The sequence below is a fragment of the Symphalangus syndactylus genome, chromosome 14 (genome assembly GCF_028878055.3).
Source record: "Symphalangus syndactylus isolate Jambi chromosome 14, NHGRI_mSymSyn1-v2.1_pri, whole genome shotgun sequence".
Taxonomy (NCBI): Eukaryota; Metazoa; Chordata; class Mammalia; order Primates; family Hylobatidae; genus Symphalangus; species Symphalangus syndactylus.
In genome coordinates, this window is record NC_072436.2 from 107646232 (window position 1) to 107667874 (window position 21643).

A 21643-nucleotide genomic window follows, 5' to 3' on the forward strand; every position below is an offset into this window, starting at 1 on the left:
AAGACCCCAGGTTCTGAGTGCAGCCCCTCAGAGCCTCTCACCCCCACCCCAGACTCCTCCACAGAGGGGAAGCCTGAGACTCTTTGTAGGGACTCTCCTAGGTCATAGAGATGCTGAACTCCAGTTGATCTCTCTAATTACAGGGCCCACAGGGCCAGCAGTATAGATAGGTCACCCACTGCACCCAGCTGGGTGTGGGGAGGAGCTGCCCTGTCTGGAGGTGAGAGGGGCCCAGAGGTCCCACAGGTCCTTGCAGGGCCCAAGCAAGGCTGGGTCAATACGCTGATCCTGTCTCATGATCCTTCCCCTGACTCCTCACCTGAACACCTCTGGACGTGTGGGGTCTTTTCCAGGTTTGCTTGTTATTATTATTAATTTAAAAAGGAATAGGGCTGGTCATGGTGGCCCACGCCTATAATCCCAGCACTTTGGGAGGCTGAGGTAGAAGGATTGCTTGAGCCCAGGAGTTTGAGACCAGCCTGGAAAACATGGTGAGAACCCGTTTCTATTTTTTGTTTTTTAATTTTTAAGAGAAAAAACAGAAAAAGTAATAGCATAAATGCAACATGGGATTCCAGATTGAACCTTGTGTCTTTACCAGCCCTCTAGGTGATTCTGGTGCATGCTAAAATGTGAGAACTGGTAGTCCACTGGATATATTCCAGAGAAATTCTAGCCACAGCAGCACTGTTTATAATGACAGAAAATTGGAAACAGCCCAAGTGTCCATCAAGAGGGAACGAAGGCCAGGCGCGGTGGCTCACATCTATAATCCCAGCACTTTGAGAAGCTGATGTGGGTGGATCACTTGAGGTCAGGAGTTCGAGACCAACCTGGCCAACATGGCGAAACTCCATCTCTACTAAAAATACAAAAATTAGCCAGGTGTAGTGGTGCATGTCTGTAGTTCCAGCAATTTGGGAGGCTGAGGCATGAGAACCACTTGAGCCTGGGAGGCGGAGGTTTCAGAGAGCCGAGGTTGTGCCACTGCACCACAGCCTGGGCAACAGAGTGAGACTCTGTCTCAAAAAAACCCCACAAAAAAACAAGAGGCAATTAAGACAGTTAAAAGGTAGGCACATAAGGATTACTATGTAACATAATAAGTAACTTACCACTATGTAACAAGGCAAATAGAAGCGCAATCTTCATCCACGCATCTATGATGAATCTCACTCAGGTACCCCTCAGCAACAAAGCAAGTTATTATGTGAGACATAGAGTGTGATGCCAGACCAAGATTTCAACACCCCAAAACTATTCTCACTGTTCAGGGACATAAAGCTTTCAACACCTCAAAACGGTATTCTGATCGTTTGGGGACACATACTTACACATATAAAGATGGACTTGGAATCGATAAACACCAGTGTCCAGGGAGAGGAGGGATGGGAATGACAGAAGGAAGGGGTAAATGAGGGCTTCAAATCTGCCGCGAATGTCTTCTGATTTAAGCCAAGGATTGGAGATGAGATACTTTGAATACCTGAGAAGCTTCATTAAAATAATTTTTAATGGACTCATGCTCTTTAAAAAATGATTCAGGCTGGGTGCAGTGACTCACACTTGTCATCCTAGCACTTTGGGAGGCTGAGGTGGGTGGATCGTTGGAGCCCAGGAGTTTGAGACCAGCCTGGGCAACATGATGAAACCCTATCTCTACAAAAAATAAACAAAATTAGCTGGGTGTGGTGTTGCACGCCTGTAGTCCCAGCGGGAGGACTGCTTGAACCCGGAGGCAGAGGTTGCAGTGAGCTGAGATCGCACTACTGCACTCCAGCCTGGGCAGCAGAGTGAGATCCGGTCTCAAAAAAAAAAATTATTTAAATAAACGAATTAAACCAAAATGAACATTTCCTTTTAATGTTTTTAAAAGCAAAAAGCCACAATGTATAGGTTAGCCCCATGCCAGGGTACAGCGAGGCTGGCTCTAGCTTTGTGGTTACAACAGCAGCACTGTGATCACCTGTCTCGTATGTAGCCTCTGCTCATCTATGTGAGATCTTTTTCTTTTTCTTTCTTTCTTTCTTTTTTTTTCTTTTTCTTTTTCTTTTTTTTTTTTTTTTTGACACAGAGTCTTACTCTATCACCCAGGCTGGAGTGCAGTGGCACAATTTCAGCTCACTGTAACCTCCACCTCCCAGATTGAAGTGATTCTCCTGCCTCAGCCTCCCGAGTAGCTGGAACTACAGGCCCCCACCACCACGCCCGGCTCATTTTTGTATTTTTAGTAGAGACAGGGTTTCACCATATTGGCCAGGCTGGTCTCGAACTCCTGACCTTGTGATCCACCTGCCTCGGCCTCCCAAAGCTATGTGAGTTTTTTTGGGCTGTGCTGACCACAATAGAGCCTCGAGTCACACGTGGCCACTGACTTAAAACGTGGCTTGTTTGAACTGAGATGCACTGTAAGGATGAGATGCACCCTGGATTTGGAAGACTAGGTATGAAGAGAAGTATGTAAAGTATCCCAATCATTCTAATTGATAACTTGAAGTGATGATATTTTGGATATACTGAGTTAAATAAAACATTAAAACACCATTTAAATGACATAGAGCTCACATTTGTGCCTTGCATTATATTTCTTTCTTTCTCTACTCTTTCTCTTTCTTTCTTGAGATACAGTCTCACTCTGTTGCCCAGGTTGGAGTGTAGTGGTGGAATTATAACACATTGCAGCCTCGAACTCCTGGGCTAAAGTGATCCTCCCACCTCAGCCTCCCAAGTAGCTGGGACTGCAGGAGCATGACACCCCACCTGGCTTTTTTTGGTGGGGGGAGAAGGGTAGAGATGGGGTCTCACTATTTTGCCCAGGCTGGTCTCAAATTCCTAGCCTCAAGCAATCCTCTGCCCTGGCCTTCCACAGCACTGGGATTACAGGCATGAGCCACCTTACCTGGCTGGCTTGCATTAGCTTTCTATTTACCGACCCTGATCGACAGGATAGATTTATGCAAGCAGAATCAAGCAGAACTGCTCGGAGCAATACTACCCATGGAGATGTTGCTGAGATATGTCGTTAAGTGAACAAAAGTAAGTTGCAGAAGTGTGGTGTGATCCATTTATTTATCAAACAACTCCCTCCTCAGTCTCATCTATTTTTCTTTGTTTTTTTTGTTTGTTTGTTTTTTGTTTTTTTCACAACAGGCGGGGAACATGCCAACCTTGTAACAAGGTTTGAGGGAGGTGCATCTCACACACGCTTGTGAACACCAGACCATCATGCTTGGGAGCCACAAAAGCACCTCATCTGTCACTCTCTCTTGTTGCACATTCCCACCAGCAAACAATCCTGCTCTGCCGTCCCATTGGAAACCAAACCCCAACTAAACCAAATCTTCTCCCAGCCCAGTTATGCTGCCAGCCACATTCCCGTTTTTCTGTTCTCTTTGGCAGTGAAAGTCCTTGAAAGAGTGGCCAGTCCTGGCTCTCTCCAACTTGTCTCCTTGTGTTCCTTCTAAATCCCACCCCCAGGCTTGGCGCAGTGGCTCACGCCTGTAATCCTAGCCCTTTGGGAGGCCAAAGAAGGTGGATCGCTGAGGTCAGGAGTTGGAGACCAGCCTGGACAACACGGTGAAACCCTGTCTCTACTAAACACACAAAAATTAGCCAGGCATGGTGGCGGGTGCCTGTAGTTCCAGCTACTCTAGAGGCTGAGGCAGGTGAATCACTTGAACCCGGGAGGCGGAGATGGCAGTGAGCCAAGATTGCGCCACTGCTCTCCAGCCTGGGCGAACAGCGAGACTCCATCTAAAAAAAAAAAAAAATAATAATAATTAAAATTAAATAAATAAATCCCACTCCCACTGGGCCTGCCTGGCCCCCACTGCTACACACAAACCGTTCTTCTGAAGGTCGCCAGTGACTGCCACATTGCCACGTCCATGGGTGACCTCTGAGTCGACCTCTGATATGATTGACACAGCCGCTGCTTACCCCCTCCCCAGTGCCCTTTATCCACCGGGCTTCCTGGACCCAGGTCTCTTCGTTCCTCCTACCTCCCTAGCTGCTCCCCCTCAGCTCTTGACTTTTTTTTTTTGTTTTGGATACAGGGTCTTGCTCTGTCACCCAGGATGGAGTGCAGTGGCACGACCTCAGCTCACTGCAGCCTCAGTCTCCTGGGCTCAAGTGATTCCCTGACTCAGCCTCCTGAGTAGCTGGGACTACAGTTGTGCAGCACCATGTCTGGCTAATTTCTGTATTTTCTGTAGAGATGGGGTCTTGCCATGTTGGCCAGGCTGGTCTCAAACTCTTGAGTTCTCGACATTTTTTTTTTTTTTTTTTTGAGATGGAGTTTCACTCTGTCATCCAGGCTGGAGTTCAGTGTATGATTTCAGCCCACTGCAACTTCTGTCTCCTGGGTTCAAGTGATTCTCATGCCTCAGCCTCCTGAGTAGCTGGGACTACAGGCACGCACCACCATGCCTGGCTAATTTCTGTATTTTTAATAGAGATGGGGTTTCACCATGTTAGCCAGGCTGGTCTTGAACTCCTGACCTCAAGTGATCCGCCCAAATCAGCTTCCCAAAGTGCTGGGATTACAGACATGAGCCACTGCACCCAGCCAGCTCCTGACTTCTTAATGCTTGGTCCTGGGCACTCTCTTCCTCTCCATCACCCCCTTTGTGCTTAAGGTAGGCAAAATAATGGCCCCAAAGATGCTCATGTGTGAATCCCTGGAACCTGTCAATAAGCTGCCTTATGTAGCAAAAGGGACTATCCAGATATGATTAAATGAATGACCCTCAGATGGGGAGATTGTCCTGAATTACCTGGGTAGCTCCAGTGTAATCACAAGAAACCTCATAAGGGAAAGACAGAGGCAGGAGAGTCAGAGTCAGAGAGAGACTGGAAGAGGCTATACTGCTGGCTTTGAAGACAAGGGAAGGGGCCATGAGCCAAGGAATGCAGGAGGCCTCTAGAAACATGAGGAAAAACAAAAGGCGGAGAACAGATTCTCCCCCAGAGGCTCCGGAAAGGAATGCCATCCTGCTGGTACTTTGATTTTAGCCCCTTAAGACCATTTTGAAATTCTGACCTGCAGAAGTGTGAGATAATAGGACAGGCATAGCAGCTCATGCCAGTAATCCCAGCACTTGGAGAGGCCGAGGCGGGAGGATCGCTTGAGCCTAGGAATTCGAGACCAGCCTAGGCAATACAGGGAGACCTGTCTCTACAAAAAGTAAGAAAAAAAGTAGCTGGACATGGAGCCAGGCTTCCATTCCAGCTACTCAAGGAGGCTGAGGAGGTAGGATCACTTGAGCCTCGGAAGTAAAGGGTGCAATGAGCCGTGATCATGCCACTGCACTCCAGCCTAGGTGACAGAGTGGGGGGGAAAAAACCATAATGAACTCGTGGTGTTTTAAGTTACGAAGTTTATGGCACTTTGTTACAGCAGCAGCAAAAAACTACATCAGTGGTCCTGGCCAGTCTCCTGATTGTAAACACTGACAACGCACAATATCACACTCAGATACTCAGCTGCCTACTTACTGGACACCTCTCCTGAGATGTCTGAATTCTGGACCCTCCTCCCAAGCCTTCTCCACATACTAGAGTTGGTGGCAACGCTCTCCTTTGAGGTGCTTGAGCCCAAAGTCTCGGAACCAGTCTTAACTCTTCTGTCCCTATCACTCCCCTCATCCAGGCTGCTGGTGAGTCCTGCTGGAGCCATCTTTAACACACAGCCAGATTCCGACCACTCCTCACCATCCTCCTCTACCGCCCCAGTGTGAGCCTCCACAGCCTTGGGCCTGTGTGACAGCACAGCCTCCCTGCCTCCACCTCCGCCCCTACATTCTTCTCAGCACAGGAGCACAGGGGTCCTTAAGACAAAGAGTGTCACTCTTACGATCCCCATTTCATTTGGTGTAAAAGTCGAATCCTTAGGGAGGCTGCCAAGGCCACCAATAATGTGGTGCCCCTCCCACCTCTGTGACTTCATCTCCTACCCACCCCCACCTCTGTCTGTTCCAGCCATGCTGGCCTTGCTGTTCCCTGGGCACAGCAGAAGGGCTGTACACCCCCACCCCAGGGCCTTTGCACATGATGTTCCCCTTGCCTGGAGCACTCTTCCCTGATGTCCTCATGACTAGCTCCCTCAATGCCTTCAGAATCTGCTTAAATGTCACCTTCTCAGCAAGGCCTGCCCTGAGCACCCTGAACTGCCACTTGTCCCAGTTACCTGCATCAGGCCCAGTGGTTCTCACTGTGCCCTACTTTTTCTGTTTTCCTTTCCATATACAGTATCATTTATCCATCTATCATTCTTATTGTTTTGCTCATCTCCTGCACTAGAACATAACTCCGTGAGGGCAGGGATCTTTGTTTTGCTCATGGTGTTGAAAATAGTGCCCAGCATAGAGGGTATTCAATAAATAAATGAATGACTGGAAAGGTATCAGGGGTGAGGTGGGGTTTTTTGTTGTTGTTTTTTGTTTTGGCTGGGGGGACAGGGTCTAGCTCTGTCACCCAGGCTGGAGTGCAGTGGCATGATCATGGCTCACTGCAGCCTTGACTTCTCATATTCAAGCAATCCTCTTGCCTCAGTCCTGAGTAGCTGACACTACAAGCCTGAGCCACCACGCCCACCTAATTTTTGTATTTTTTGTAGAGATAGGGTTTCACCATGTTGCCCAGGCTGGTCTCGAACTCCTGGGCTCAAGTGATCCTCCTGCTTGAGCCTCTCAAAGAGCTGGGACTACAGGTGTGAGGCACCGTACCCAGCCTTTAGAAAGGTTAACAGTTCTAAAGCCACCATACATGCAGAGTGAAAGGGAACAACCAAGTAAATGGATGAAGGATGGTAGGAGCCAGGCTTCCCACTGTTACAGATGAGCAAGGAGAGGTATTTAGAATGATCCATGTGATGACCATGGATTAGAGTTGGAGATGTTAGTATGAACAGGTTTATCTAAAACAGTACCATAGATGGTTACATATAGAAATATAGATTTGTGTACATACAGGTTAGCACACACACAGATTTCCTTGCTCTGTCCGCTAAGACGGCCAAGAAGCAACAGCACCCTACAGCCCTGAGCACATCTTGCACCCTGATCTTGGTGTCTAATACCATTCACCAATGAAAGGAACCAGAGCTCCTTGGAGAAACAGCTGATTCTAGGTCTAAGACAGGAAACAGACAAGATGAGCCTTGAGCATCTTGTGGTGCCAGAAAGTTAAGGAAGTGCTCAAAATCTCACAATGATGGAGTGTGTCACAGGGACATGGGAGACAACTGAAAGACATCCAGTGGCCAATACTGGAACAATTTGAGCAACAAAATAAAGTAGAATTGGATTACACCCAAAGTATACAGGATCCATGGATCCATACTGATATAAATGAATGAACAAATAAATGGAGAAGAGACAAATCTCCAGGGCAGAAAAATTCCAATAAGTGATAAAGATGCCCTGCCCTGAAGGAGGTGGAGCTTAACTCCCCATTCCTCAGGTATGGGCTGCACAGACTGACCTCCTTCCAAAGAGCACAGTATCAAATGCAGGGGAAAACAGTAGCTTTGCTGTAAAGAAACCTGACAGGCACTGCCTCAGCCAGGCATCAAATTAGTCCTCCTGAGAGTACGTCCGCTTTGTAGGAAGTGAGGAGAAGGGCACTCACCTCCTGGCTCTTCCTCCCAGAACACGTAACCCCAGTCTAATCATGACAAAAGTATCAGTCAAATCCCAATGGAAGCCGGGGACAGCGGCTCAGGCCTGTAATCCCAACACTTTGGAGGCCGAGGTAGGCAGATCACAAGGTCAGGAGTTCGAGACCAGCCTGGCCAACATGGTGAAACCCCATCTCTACTAAAAATACAAAAATTAGCCAGGCGTGGTGGTGCTTGCCTGTAATCTAAGCTACTCAGGAGGCTGAGGCAGGAGAATCACCTGAACCCGGGAGCGGGAGGCTGCAGTGAGCTGAGATCGTGCCATTGCATTCTAGCCTGGGCTACAGAGCGGGACTCCATCTCAAAAAAAAAAAAAAAAAAAAAAAAAAAAAAAAAAAAAAAAACTCAATTGAGTGACACTCTACAAAATACCTGACCAAATCAACAACCTAATGATGCATCCTAAAGAACTACAAAAGGGCAATCCAAATCCAAAATTAGTAGAAAAAAAGAAATAAAGATCAAAGCAGAAATTAATGAAATTGAAACAAAATAATACAACAGATCAATGAAACAAAAAGTTGGTTTTTTGAAAAGACAAAATTGACAAACCTTTAGCCAGACTAACTAAGAAAAAAAGAGAGAAGACCCAAAGATATAAAATCAGAGATGAAAAAGGCCGGGTGCAGTGGCTCACGCCTGTAATCCCAGCACTTTGGAAGGCTGAGGTGGGCAGATCACGAGGTCAGGAGATCGAGACCATCCTGGCTAACACGGTGAAACCCCGTCTCTACTAAAAATACAAAAAATTAGCCGGGCGTGGTGGCGGGTGCCTGTAGTCGCAGCTACTCGGGAGGCTGAGGCAGGAGAATGGCATGAACCTGGAAGGCGGAGCTTGCAGTGAGCTGAGATCGCGCCACTGCACTCCAGCCTGGGCTACAGAGTGAGACTCCGTCTCAAAAAAAAAAAAAAAAGAAAAGAAAAAGAAGGCATTACAACAGATACTGCAGAAATTCAAACCACCATTAGTGGCTACTATGAGCAACTGTATGCCAATAAACTGGAAAATCCAGGAGAAATGGATCAATTCATGGACACAGACAACCTACTAAAATTGAATCATGAAGAAATCCAAAACGTGAACAGACCAATAACAAGCAATGAGATCGAAGCCTTAATAAAAAGTCTCCCAGGAAAGAAAAGCTCAAGACCTGGTGGCTTCACTGCTGAATTCTACCAAACACCTAAAGAAAAACTACCACTCCTACTCAATCAAACTATTCCAAAAAATAGAGGAAGAGGGAATATTCACAAAATATCTGACCAGTACTCCTTAAAATTGTCAGGGTGACCGGCTGGGTGCGGTGGCTCATGCCTGCAATCCCAGCACTTTGGGAGGCCGAGGCGAGTGGATCACCTGAGGTCAGGAGTTCAAAACCAGCCTGGCCAACATGGAGAAACACCATCTCTACTAAAAACACAAAATTAGCTGGGCGTGGTGGCGCATGCCTGTAATCCCAGCTGCTCGGGAGGCTGACGTAGGAGAATCGCTTGAACCTGGGAGGTGGAGGTTGCAGTGAGCCAAGATTGCGCCACTGCACTCCAGCCTGGGCAACAAGAACAAAATTCTGTCTCAAACGAAACAAAACAAAACAAAACAAAACAAAACAAAAATCTGTCAACATGATCAAAGACAAAGGAATGTCACAGCCCAGAGGAGCCTAAAGGGACACGGGATCCTGGAACAGAAAAACAGTGAGGAAAAACTAAGGCAATCTGAAGAAAGTATAGACTTTGGTTAATAATAATGCACCGCTACTGTTAAAAAATTGTGAAATGCACTATCCTCACATAAGATGTTAATAGTAGCAGAAATTGGGTATGGCACCCTGAACTGGGTCTTGGAACAGAAAATGAGCATTATTAGAAAAGCTGGTGAAATTCAAATAAAATCTAGAGCTTGCTTGGTAAGTACTAATGTGCCAAAGTTGGTGTTTTAATTGTGACAAATGTGCCCCAGTGATGTAAAATGTTAACAATGGGGGAGACTGGGTGAGAGGTATATGGGAATCCCCTTAATAACTCTGCAACTTTTTTTTTTTTCTTTTGAGATGGCGTCTCGCTCTGTCGCCCAGGCTGGAGTGCAGTGGTGCGATCTCGGCTCACTGCAAGCTCCGCCTCCCGGGTTCATGCCATTCTCCTGCCTCAGCCTCCCAAGTAGCTGGAACTACAGGTGCCCGTCACCACGCCCAGCTAATTTTTTGTATTTTTAGTAGAGATGGGGTTTCACCATGGTCTCAATCTCCTGATCTCATGATCTGCCCGCCTTGGCCTCCCAAAGTGCTGGGATTACAGGTGTGAGCCACCACGCCTGGCCTCTTTTCTTTTCTTTTTTTGAGACACGGTCTTACTCTGTTGCCCAGGCTGGAATGCAGTGACGGGATGACGGCTCACTGCAGCCTCAGCCTCCGTGGGCTCAGGTGGTCCTCCCACCGGCATAGCTGGAACTACAGGTGCGTATCACCATATCCAGCTAATTTTTGTATATTTTGTAGAGACGGAATTTCACCATCTTGCCCGAGCTAGTCTTGAACTCCTGGGCTCAAGCGATCCACCCACTTTGGCCTCCTAAAGTGCTAGGATTACAGATATTCTTTTATTTCTGTTCATGGAAATAACTCATTCAACATACCCTTACAGTGAAAAATCCCCCCAAAATACAGAAATGAATAAAGTAGAAAGTGAAGCCTTCCATTATTCCACCTCCCACTGTCAGGTCAATATATCACATTCTAGACTTTTTCCTCTGTGTATGTGAGTGTTTATTTCTAATCGTTTTACAAACATGGGATGACACCCTACATTTAGCAACTCACTCAATTTCGATATAGCATAGACCTCCTTCCATATCAGTCCACATCGCATCACTCTCCAGGGTTCTGAATGTCTGTGAGGTATTCCACAACATGGGTGAAACAACTAATTTACCATTTTCTTAAGATGAACATTAAGCGATTTCTAATTTTCCCTCACAAACAATGCTTTAATGAACACCCTCCATCTCACACCTCTATGAACATGCAGGAGAATTTCTTTGGGATAAATCCCTGGCTATGGAATTGTGGGTATGATGGCACATTTAAAACAGTGTCATCTTACTGCTAAATTATCCTTTCATTGTTCTGGGAATGGACTGCCTGCATTCACCCCTCCTAGTGGCAGAGTAGGGCACACATCCTCTACCCCTGCCTTCCTCCTTTGGTGACATCTCTCCTTGAACGGGGCGGGGGAGGTGAAAGGCCACTGTGACAACACAGATGTGGGGGTCGGCAGAGGGACAAGCCATGTGGCTGCCCAATTAGGACCTCAGGGAACAGTATTGGACGTCCCCTTCTGAGACTCAGCGTGTGTTTAACTGCAGGAGTCTTGGTGATTTCTAATCGCCAGTGCCAAGGACCATACCCAACAGAAGTGGGGTGGCTGGCAGGGAGAGGCTAAATGTCATTTTAAGAATCATGATAACACGATTTTAGATTTGGAAAAAGCCAAGAAAAGAATCCTATCATACAAAGCATCCATTTGCCATTCACTTATTCATTCAACAAATATTTCAGTTCCTTTTAGTTCAGGTTATTCTCAGTATTAGGACTGTCACACCCGAACAAAAGAAAAGTCTCACTGAACTTCCATCCCGCTTGGGGAGACAGATTATAAACACAGTATCAGTGAGTGGCAAGTGCTGTATTAGAGTAACAGCCAGCTGCTGTGACAAACCCAAAATTTCAGATGAGCACTGAAGGCTTTAAGACCCCAGATGAGGCCAAATGTCCCCACCGCCTAGCTCCAGGGCATCCTCTTCCCACAACTTAGAACTAATCTCTGTGGCTGGGCAAAGTGGCTCATGCCTGTGATCCCAGCAAGTGATTCTCCTGCCTCAGCCTCCTGAGTAGCTGGAATTATAGGCGAGTGCCACCATCCCAGCTAATTTTTGTCTTTTTAGTAGAGACAGGGTAAGCCACATGGTCTCAGACGAACGTGAGAGATGTCGAAGATTGATAGTCACCCTGGACTGGGTGTGGTGGCTCACGTCTGTCATCCTAGCACTTTGGTAGGTTGAGGCAGGTGGATCACTTGAGGTCAAGAGATTGAGACCAGCCTGGCCAAAATGGTGAAACCCCGTCTCTACTAAAAATACAAAAATTAGCCACGCGTGGTGACATATGCCTATAATCCCAGCTACTCAGGAGGCTGAGGCAGGAGAATCGCTTGAACCTGGGAGGCAGAGGTTGCAGTGAGCCAAGATGGTGTCATTGCAGTCCAGCCTGGGCAACAATAGCAAAACTCCATCTAAAAAAAAAAAAAAAAAAAAAAGTATTAAGTGTTAGACGATTGGGGGTAACAATTTTACCTCAATCCAGATCTGAATTAATTAATGAAAAGTTACTGCTAACCTACTATGTGCTACTGTATCCTTCTTAGTGACAGTAGACTTTAGCTTCAAATTCATGGTTTCCCCATCTTGCTGGGGTCAGGGGTGGGCTCCATCCCCTTTGGGAAAGAGAGTACTAACTGTCTACCTGGTATCCATCAGCCCCTTCTCCTTTCTAGGAGCCCTGCTGTACCCCAGGGGGCAGTGTGCTTTCGCAGGGAGGCCAGTGATCAGAAGGGGAAGTTGCTGGACAGGGCATCTGGGGAAGCTCTTTATACCATGAGGATTCCATTGAGGCTGCTGTGAGCTATGATTGCGCCACTGCACTCCAGCCTGGGCAAAAGAGCTAGACCTTGTCTGTAAAAAAGAGACAAGAACTCCCTTTGCCACCCCTCCTGTTTCTCCTTCCTGCTTGCACGGTGGATACGGGTGGGACCCCAGCAGGACCAAGTTTAGCTCTTACTGTGCCTTTGTTCAAATTTGGAAAAGACTTCTGCTGTGAGCAGGCAAATTAGGAAAAAGACAGCTCCCATGGGCTGAAACATTCCCTGTGAGTACAGGGCCTGGAGTGGCAAATAGACCACAGGCTGGATTTCAGTCCCCACTCAATCCCTTTGGCAGGGAGCTTGGAGCAGGACACAAACTGCACAACCGTCCGTGGCAGCCCTGATCTTGGACTATGAGGCAACTTTGAGGATGCAAAGGACTTGCTGAAGGCAGAGCTGAAAGACAAAAGCCTGGACCCTTGAAAAGGATGGAGCCTCACACCAGCCCTGGCTGACCTCCCTGGGTTTTCTTTTGTTCTTTTTAAAAAAATTTAATATCTATTTTGAAATAATTTCAAAATTTCAGAAAACTTGCAAGAATCCCTGACAAACACCTCCCCTTTACACAGATTGGCCAATTGTTTTTTTTAAAAAATCTTTTTTATATATTTTTTTATTTTTGTAGAGATGGGCTCTATGTTGCCGAGGCTGGTCTCGAACTCCTGGGCTCAGCTGATCTTTCCAAAGAGCTGGATTACAGGTGTGAGCCACCGCACCTGGCATGGCCAGTTGTGAATGTTCTATCACATCTGTTCAGCTCCCCCCCATCTCTCTCTTCTCTCTCTCCCTTCTTCTCCCTCTTTCTCTATGGGTAAATCCTTGAGAGTAGTTGGCAAACATATGTCATCACCCCTAAATCCTCCAGCATGTGTATCCCCCAAACAGGGACAATCTAATGACCTCCCAAATCACCTCTGACTCCTTAGGAAAAACATAAAACTTCCACCCAACTCACTCATTTTGGTTTTCTGTTTAAGTAGCCAAACCAATTCTAACTGCTCCCCTCTTTACCCCTAAAATCCATGGGGCTGTGGAAAAGACCACACCATGCCCAGTGCCCCGCACCACGCTCTGCTCCAATCCCTCACACCTGTTAGTACCTTTTGGCCTCAGAGCTTTTCGTGTTTGCAATTGAGCTGAAAGTCATGTAACATAAAATTCATCATTTTAAAGTGTGTAATTCAAGGCCGGGTGTGGTGGCTCACGCCTGTAATCCCAACACTTTGGGAGGCTGAGGCGGGCAGATCACTTGAGGTCAGGAGTTCAAGACCAGCCTGAACAACATGGTGAAACCCCATCTTTACTAAAAATACAAAAATTGGCCGGGTGTGGTGGCAGGCGTCTGTAATCCCAGCTACCTGGGAGGCTGAGGCAGGAGAATCGCTTGAAGCAGGAGGCGGAGTTTGCAGTGAACCGAGAATGCGCCGCTGCACTCCAGCCTGAGCGACAGAGCGAGACCCTGTCATTCATTCATTCAAAAATAAATAAATAAATAAAGTGTATAATTCAGTGGCATTTAGTACAGTTACAATGTTGTGTAACCACCGCCTCTATCAAGTTCCAAAGCACCAGCCCAGAAGGAAGCCCCCCACCCACGGCACAGCTGCTCCCTGCTCCACCCGCCCTGGTCACCTCGATCACTTCCTGCCTCCACAGATCCCCTGCTGCCTGGCCCTGCATAGAAACAGAACTGCACATCCTGCACCACCTCAGAACAGTGCAGGAGCAGCTCTTTCTTCCCAGGTGCTCCTCCCTCCTCTTACTCTGCCATCCTTCAGGGTTCACTTCGCCAGCACCCCTTTGGGGCTCTCCCTAGAGCCTCACCTGAGGTCAAGTTCTCCCGCACATATCCTCAGAAACCCGAGGTTTCCATTATCAGCATTTGTCACTGTTACAATTATTCTTCAGGGCTATTTCATTCATGCCTTCTGTAGTTAGATTATAAAGTCTATTAGGGGCAGGGTATGGTGGCTCATACCTGTAATCCCAGTGCTTTGGGAGGCAGAGGTAGGAGGTTTGCTTGAGGTCAGGAGTTGGAGACCAGCCTGGGCAACATAGGGAGAGCCCGTCTCTACAAATAATAATAATAATAGCCAGGCACAGTGGCTCATGCCTGTAATCCCAGCATTTTGGGAGGCTGAGACGGGCAGATCACCTGAGGTCAGGAGTTCAAGACCAAGCCTGGCCAACATGGCGAAACCCCATCTCTACTAAAAATACAAAAATTAGCTGAGTGTGGTGGTGCATGTCTGTAGTTCCGACTACTCGGGAGGCTGTGGCCAGAGGTTTGCTTGAACCCAGGAGGCAGAGGCTGCAGTGAGTCAAGATTGTGCTACTGCACTCCAGACTGGGTGACAGAATGAGACTCTGTCTCAAAAAAATAAATAAATAAAATAAATAATTAAAAAATTAAAAAAACAAAAAATAATAATACTCCTTAACAAGCACATGTCTGTCTTGTTTATCACTATATACCAGGGCCTCGGCCAAAATCTGGCATGGAGCAGGCCAAAATATTAACAGTAATATTTTGTTTATTGAATAACTAGATGATTGCTCCCATGGAGGAGTCATCTTGTATTGCCCTGGCTGTGACATAGGCAGCCCCTACACTCGGGGGCCCACCCACCCTACACTCGGGGGCCCACCCTACACTCGGGGGCCCACCCGCCCCTCACATGCCCATATATGGACATGATGTAGGCCACCTGGGCATGGTTTATGAGGTCCCAGCCCCTTTGCCCTCACAATGACCATCAGCCCCCTGGCGTCTATAAGAGGCCGCAGAGCTGGCCCCTGACTCACAGCCCACAGAGTTCCACCTGCTCACAGGTTGGCTGGCTCAGCCAAGGTGGTGCCCTGCTCTGAGCATTCAGGCCAAGCCCATCCTGCACCATGGCCAGGTACAGATGCTGTCGCAGCCAGAGCCGGAGCAGATGTTACCGCCGGGGACAAAGAAGTCGCAGACGAAGGAGGCGGAGCTGCCAGACACGGAGGAGAGCCATGAGTAAGTGGGCCCAGCTGAGGGTGGGCTGGGGCTGGGGCGTCTCAGGGCCCAGCCTTCCTCTCACCACTTTTCTTGGTCTCACCAGGGTGCTGCCGCCCCAGGTACAGGCTGAGACGTAGAAGACACTAATTGCACAAAATGGCACATCCACCAAACTCCTGCCTGAGAATTTTACCAGACTTCAAGACCCTCTTGCCACATCTTGAAAATGCCACCATCCAATGAAAATCAGGAGCCTGCTAAGGAACAATGCCGCCTGTCAATAAATGTTGAAAAGTCATCTCACTCTTGTCTCCTTGTCCTTGAGAGGGGAGGCTCAGCTGGGAGGAGTGCTCGGGGATGAGCAGAGGGGGAGAGGGCCTGGGCATGCAACGGGAGAAAGATGTCGGTGGGGGGGACATGAAAGACAGTTTTCACGCTGGGTTTTGCTCCAAACTCTTTTTTTTTTTTTTTTTTTGAGACAGAGTCTCACTCCGTCGCCCAGGCTGGAGTGCAGTGGCGCCATCTCAGCTCACTGCAAGCTCCACCTCCCAGGTTCACACCACTCTCCTGCCTCAGCCTCCCGAGTAGCTGGGACTACAGGCGCCCGCCACCACACCTGACTAATTTTTTGTATTTTTAGTAGAGATGGGGTTTCACTGTGTTAGCCAGGATGGTCTCGATCTCCTGACCTCATAATGCGCCCGCCTCGGCCTCCCAAAGTACTGGGATTACAGGCATGAGCCACTGCACCTGGCCATTGTTCCAAACTCTTAGTAGTACCAACAAGTCATAACCAAAACCTGCCCAAGTCACAACCCAAACCTACCTCCCTAAGTCACAACCAGAACCAGTCTCCCCAAGTCACAACCAGAACCTGCCTCCCAAACCCTCTTAACAGATCTCTACCCAGTGGGGTGCTGTAGCCAGGTCTATGGAGTTTGAGGACCCACTGTGTACGTTTCCCACTCTGCTTTGTGACCTCACCTTGGCAGCTTGAAATGGACCATGGAGTATTTACAGAAATTAGCAAATGCTACAAATCTGGGTTCCCTCCATCCCAGGAACCCCAAAGCCAGTTAAACATTTACCAGCTGGAGCTCAAGATTGAACCAGCTCATCCTATCTGACCTGTCCCCTAGCTGCCCACCCGGGTTTATTTTAGCCCAAAGCTGAAATTTCCATTCTTCAACAAAGGAACCTCTTAGGTTATAACTTAAATAGATTAAGCCAGTCACCATCAAGAAAACTAAATTCAAAACTGCTTATTCCTCACTCCATGCCAGAAGTTTTCATCCCCATTTGGGTACAGAGATAACTTGTCCAGGTAGCAGTGGAGCCGAACTTTTCACATTTAATGAAGCGCCATTAAGGAAGTTTCTTATCTGCTATCCTGTAAACTCAAACATTTTTGTTAACCACTGGTTTCTTTACTCTTTGGGGCATGGTTTCACAACATTATGTCCACTCGAAGAAACAAAGGTTAACTTGTCCATCTGGTCGGATCTAAGTCCACACTCAAGCCGCATGATATACTACCTATACTAAAATTTCTAAGGCAAGAGTTTAAGACCCCAGTGAGATATGGGGAAGGACACAAGAAGTGCTACTGGGCACTAGTCTACTTGGCTCACTCACAGCCTAAGAAAGCCCACCTCTCTGGTTCCTTGACACAGGCCCTGGGTCACAGTCATTTCATGAGGTAGAGCAAACCCAGAGCATTTCGGCAGAGACCAGAGGCTCTGAGACCCAGTTCCCTGAAGTGATAGGGCCCACCAAGCACCTCAGAAATGTCACAGTATGACTTCTGTTTATGGGGCACCAACTGTGTGCCTGGTATTCTGCATACATCACTTCCTTTTTTTTTTTTTTTTGAGACAAGATCTCTCTCTCTGTCACCCAGGCTAGAATAGAGTGCAGTGGCACAAACACAGTTCACTGCAGCCTCAATCTCCTGAGGTCAAGTGATTTCCTTACCTCAGCCTCCTGGTGTCCTGAGTAGCTGGGACCACAGACATGCACCACCATGCCTGGCTAATTTTTCTAATTTTTTTGTAGAGATGAGATCTCACTATGTCGCCCAGGCTGGTCTCAAACTCCTGGGCTCAAGTGATTCTCCTGCCTTGGCCTCCCAGAGTGCTGTGATTACAGGCATGAGCCACTGCACTCACCTACGGTGGGTATCAACAACCACGTTCTTTCAAGTGAGCACATGAGAGTTCAGTGCTAGCCCTGGCACTACCATGACCCTGATCACTTTAGTAATGACTCCCCATAACACAGTCGGATCATGACAGCAGCTTGGCTGGACAGGCAGACCCCTGGGTGTGCCTTTTTTTTTGAGATAAGGGTCTTGCTCTGTCACCCAGGCTGGAGTGTAGTGGTGTGAACATGGCTCACTGCAGCCTTGACCTCCTGTGCTCAAGCAACCCTCCCATCTCAGCCTCCTGAGTAGCAGGAACTACAGGCACATGCCACCATGGACCCAGGCTATTTTTTTTATTTTTTGTAGACAGGATCCTCACTATGTTGGCTGGTCGCAAACTCCTGGGCTCAAGCGATCCTCCCACCTCGGCCTCTCAAAGTGCTGGGATTACAGGTGTGAGCCACCACACCCAGCCCCTTCCTATTTTTATTTTATTTTATTTTATTTTATTTTATTTTATTTTATTTTATTTTAGACGAAGTTTCGCTCTTGTTGCCCAGGCTGGAGTGCAATGGTGCCATCTCAGCGCACTGCAACCTCTGCCTTCTGGGTTCAAGCAATTCTCCTGCCTCAGCCTCCTGAGTAGCTGGGATTACAGGCGCCCGCCACCACTCCCGGCTAATTTTCGTATATTTAGTAGAGACAGGGTTTCGCCATGTTGACTAGGCTGGTCTTGAACTTCTGACCTCAGGTGATCTACCTGCCTCAGCCTCCCAAAGTGCTAGGATTACAGGCATGAGCCACCGAGCCCTGCCCCGCCCCTTCTTATTTTCATCTGCAAGTTCTGGCCATGGAGATTTGACTTAGCAGAATGTAGGGTAAGGCCTCAGCATCCATATTTTAAACACATGCCCTCAGAGAGCTTGAGGGCCATCATAAAGGACCTTCTTATCCCCAAAGAGAGGCAGCATAGAAACACCAAGGGCATGGCAATATCACCCATCACCTCCTGCAAGGATCTGAAGATTAAGCCTTCTGAATTTGTTTCCTATTGCCACTGTGACAGATCGTCACAAATTTTGTAGCTTTAAACAACACAAATGTATTCTCTTACAGTCTGCAGGTCAGAATTCTGAAAGAAGTCTCACGGGGCTAAAATCAAGGGGTCAGCAGGGCTGTGCTCCTCCTGGATGCACAAGGGGAGGATAACCCGTTTCCTTGTCCATCCCAGCTTCTAGGGGCCGCCTGCATCCCTTGGCTTGTAGCCTCTCCCTCCATCTTCAAAGCCAGCAGTGTGGTGTCTCCCAATTTCTCTTCCTGTGAGCCTCCTGCCTCCCTATTCTCTCTTCTAAGGGCTCTCGTGACTGCACTGGGCCAACCCAGATCATCCGGGATGATCTCTACATCTTCACGTCCTTAAATTTGTGTATCTGCCACATTCCCACATTCTCCCTGCCCTCTATGAAAGGGAAACTGGTTTTGCAGTTTCTATGATTCTGATCTTGGACTTTAATTGGATCATCAAAGTTCAATGAGAGGCCCGGCAAGGCTGAGCGGGAGGGGAGAAGATGCATATTTTAGAGGCAGAGAGGGGAGCATCCCTGGGCTAGGGAGTAGGTGGACAGCCAAGGGTATGACTAAAATCAGGCTGCCTCCATCTGAATGCTGGCCCGGCCTGGCCTTCTCAGTAGAGTGGCCTTGAGCAACTCAACTTCTTCATGCCTGTTCGCCCCACAGAAAATGGGGATTGTAAGAGCGAGGAATGCCAGGGTGGTGGCTCACACCTGTAATCCCTGCACTCTGGGAGGCCGACATAGGAGGCTCACTGAGGCCAGGAGTGTGAGACCAGCCAGGGTAACATGGTGAAACCCTATCTATCTCTACAAAAAATACAAATAATTGGCTGGGAGTGGCAGCACACGCCTATAGTCCCAGCTACTCGGGAGGCTGAGGTGGGAGGATCAACTGAGCCGGAGGGGTAGAGGCTGCAGTGATCCATGATTGCACAACTGCACTCCAGCCTGGGCAACAGATACTGTCTCAAAACAAAAAAAAAAAAAAGAGAGAGAGGGAAAAAAAAATGAGTGAATGCATGGGAAACAAATGAATCAATGCTTGGCACATAGGAGCTATTAGGGAACTGTTTGCTGCTGTTGCCATCTTAACAGTAAGCTGTGTGCACAGACAGCCAAGCATGGAAGTCCCTTCCACATGGTGGCTGTGGCACAGCAGCGAGTTGGCAAGGAAGCTTCCAAGTGACAATGTGCGTGCCCACTGGCTTTGGGAGATGAGGGCTTGGATTAGACAATAAAACACCTGCCATCTGTATGGTTCACCTGCTGCAAGAGACAGAGGACACGCTTTACAGGCAAAGCAAGGGGGTCTCTCGCCCTTCCAGCCCTGCAGCTTGGGTGCCAGGGCCCTGCTAATTGTGACCCCTGGCCCTGTGCTGCCCTCACAGAGGAGGCGGGGCAGGGTGGGGACGGGGCGGGGCCGCCGAGTCACAGTGGGCGCCCCCTTTATATACAAGCTCCCGGGGAGCCTAGCAGACCAGACCAACAGTAACACCAAGGGCAGGTGGGCAGGCCTCAGTCCTCCTCCCCCACCCCAGGGCCCACTGCAGCCTCAGCCCAGGAGCCACCAGATCTCCCAACACCATGGTCCGATACTGCGTGAGGAGCCTGAGCGAACGCTCGCACGAGGTGTACGGGCAGCAGTTGCATGGGCAAGAACAAGGACACCACGGCCAACAGGAGCAAGGGCTGAGCCCGGAGCACGTCGAGGTCTATGAGAGGACCCACGGCCATTCTCACTATAGGCGCAGGCACTGCTCTCGAAGGAGGCTGCACCGGATCCACAGACAGCGGCATCGCTCCTGCAGAACGCGCAGAAGACGCTCCTGCAGGCAGCGGAGGAGGCATCGCAGAGGTCTGCCTGCGCCCCGGCCTTGCCCTGCATGTCCCTGACCACCCCAGGCACAGGAGGGAGGCAGGGACCCACTCCACCTGACAAAGGCTCCAGCCCCCCAACCCCCATCCCCACCCAGAGTCCCTAGGTGCCCCCCTCAACCAGAACTTTCTTTCCCAAAAGGCTGCAGAACCAGGAGGAGAAGATGCAGAAGGCACTAAGCATCCTGCACCCCTCACCCCCAGCTGGAAATTAAGAAAAAGTCGCCCGAAACACCAAGTGAGGCCATAGCAATTCTCCTACATCAAATGCTCAAGCCCCCAGCTGGAAGTTAAGAGAAAGTCACCTGCCCAAGAAACACCGAGTGAGGCCATAGCAACTCCCCTACATCAAATGCTCAAGCCTTGAGTTGCCGCTGAGAAGCCCACAAGATCCGAGTGAAATGAGCAAAAGTCACCTGCCCAATAAAGCTTGACAAGACACTCGCTGGCCTGTCGGGTTTTCTTTCCACGAATCACACAACCCTGGCTTCCCTCATGCCCAGGGCGGGTAGAGGCTTCTCTGCAGCCCTTCCTCAGAGGCGGGTAGGGCGGGACCTCTGATGCTCTGAGGACACCTAGGAGAGGGTTACTGTGCCTGGGAGGCCACCCTGATGCTGTCTTGTCTATTGCGCATCCTTCCATGGTGTCAAAGGTCTGTCTGGATCCCCCTCCAGTGAAGAACCTGATCCTACCTCATGAAAGGAGAAAATGGTTAGGACAGATTGAGTCCTAATTAAGTCACAAAGATATCAAGGCACCTTGTGGCCATATTTAAAGGCCTACAGTGTGCCACAGTTTAAAAACACAACCCATCTTGAGTGTTGGGTGGTTGGAAGTGTAAGGAAGTGTAAACGGTGGGGGCAGAGGAGCAGTGCAGGCCACAGCTTTGAGGTGGGAAGCAGGTCTGGCATGCTCCAGCAACAACTTGGTCAGCACAGAGGGGGCAAAAAGCAAGGAGTAGATGAATGCAGAGTAATGGGCTGGGCTGTGTGAGGCCTGTGCTGGTTGAAGCCTCTGGAGACCCAAGGAGAATCTGATCCTTGTTGCCTGCTCTCCTCGGCCTGTGGCTGCATCACTCCTACCTCCTGTCTGAAATCAAGGACCCTTGTGATTGCACTGAGGGACTTTGGACAACTCAGGATAACCTCCCCATCTCACAATCCTTACATCATAGATTCCAGGATCAGGAT

The 21643-nt window shown here is 48.7% G+C and overlaps 2 protein-coding genes and 1 non-coding gene across 5 annotated transcripts; 2 read left to right on the plus strand and 1 right to left on the minus strand.

Annotated features, from left to right (window-relative positions):
• Window positions 1-3144: 3144 nt before the first annotated feature.
• On the minus strand, window positions 3145-3248 carry LOC129463362 (small nucleolar RNA U13). The gene has a single exon (XR_008651147.1). It is a non-coding gene; the product is annotated as a small nucleolar RNA U13 (small nucleolar RNA).
• An 11903-nt stretch (window positions 3249-15151) lies between these two features.
• PRM1 (protamine 1) lies at window positions 15152-15660 on the plus strand. The gene is made up of 2 exons (XM_055242769.2): window positions 15152-15380; window positions 15466-15660. The coding sequence occupies exons 1-2, from the start codon at window positions 15269-15271 to the stop codon at window positions 15507-15509; spliced, it is 156 nt and encodes a 51-aa protein (XP_055098744.1). The 5' UTR covers window positions 15152-15268; the 3' UTR covers window positions 15510-15660.
• A 4392-nt stretch (window positions 15661-20052) lies between these two features.
• Window positions 20053-20894, plus strand: PRM2 (protamine 2). Of its 3 annotated transcripts, none has more exons than XM_055242763.1 (2): window positions 20053-20433; window positions 20552-20894. In XM_055242763.1, the coding sequence occupies exons 1-2, from the start codon at window positions 20163-20165 to the stop codon at window positions 20701-20703; spliced, it is 423 nt and encodes a 140-aa protein (XP_055098738.1). In that variant the 5' UTR covers window positions 20053-20162; the 3' UTR covers window positions 20704-20894. The 3 variants fall into 3 exon arrangements, with proteins under 3 accessions (XP_055098738.1, XP_055098740.1, XP_055098739.1); XM_055242765.1 differs by having other exon boundaries at window positions 20596-20894; XM_055242764.1 differs by having other exon boundaries at window positions 20603-20894.
• The last annotated feature ends 749 nt before the right edge of the window (window positions 20895-21643 follow it).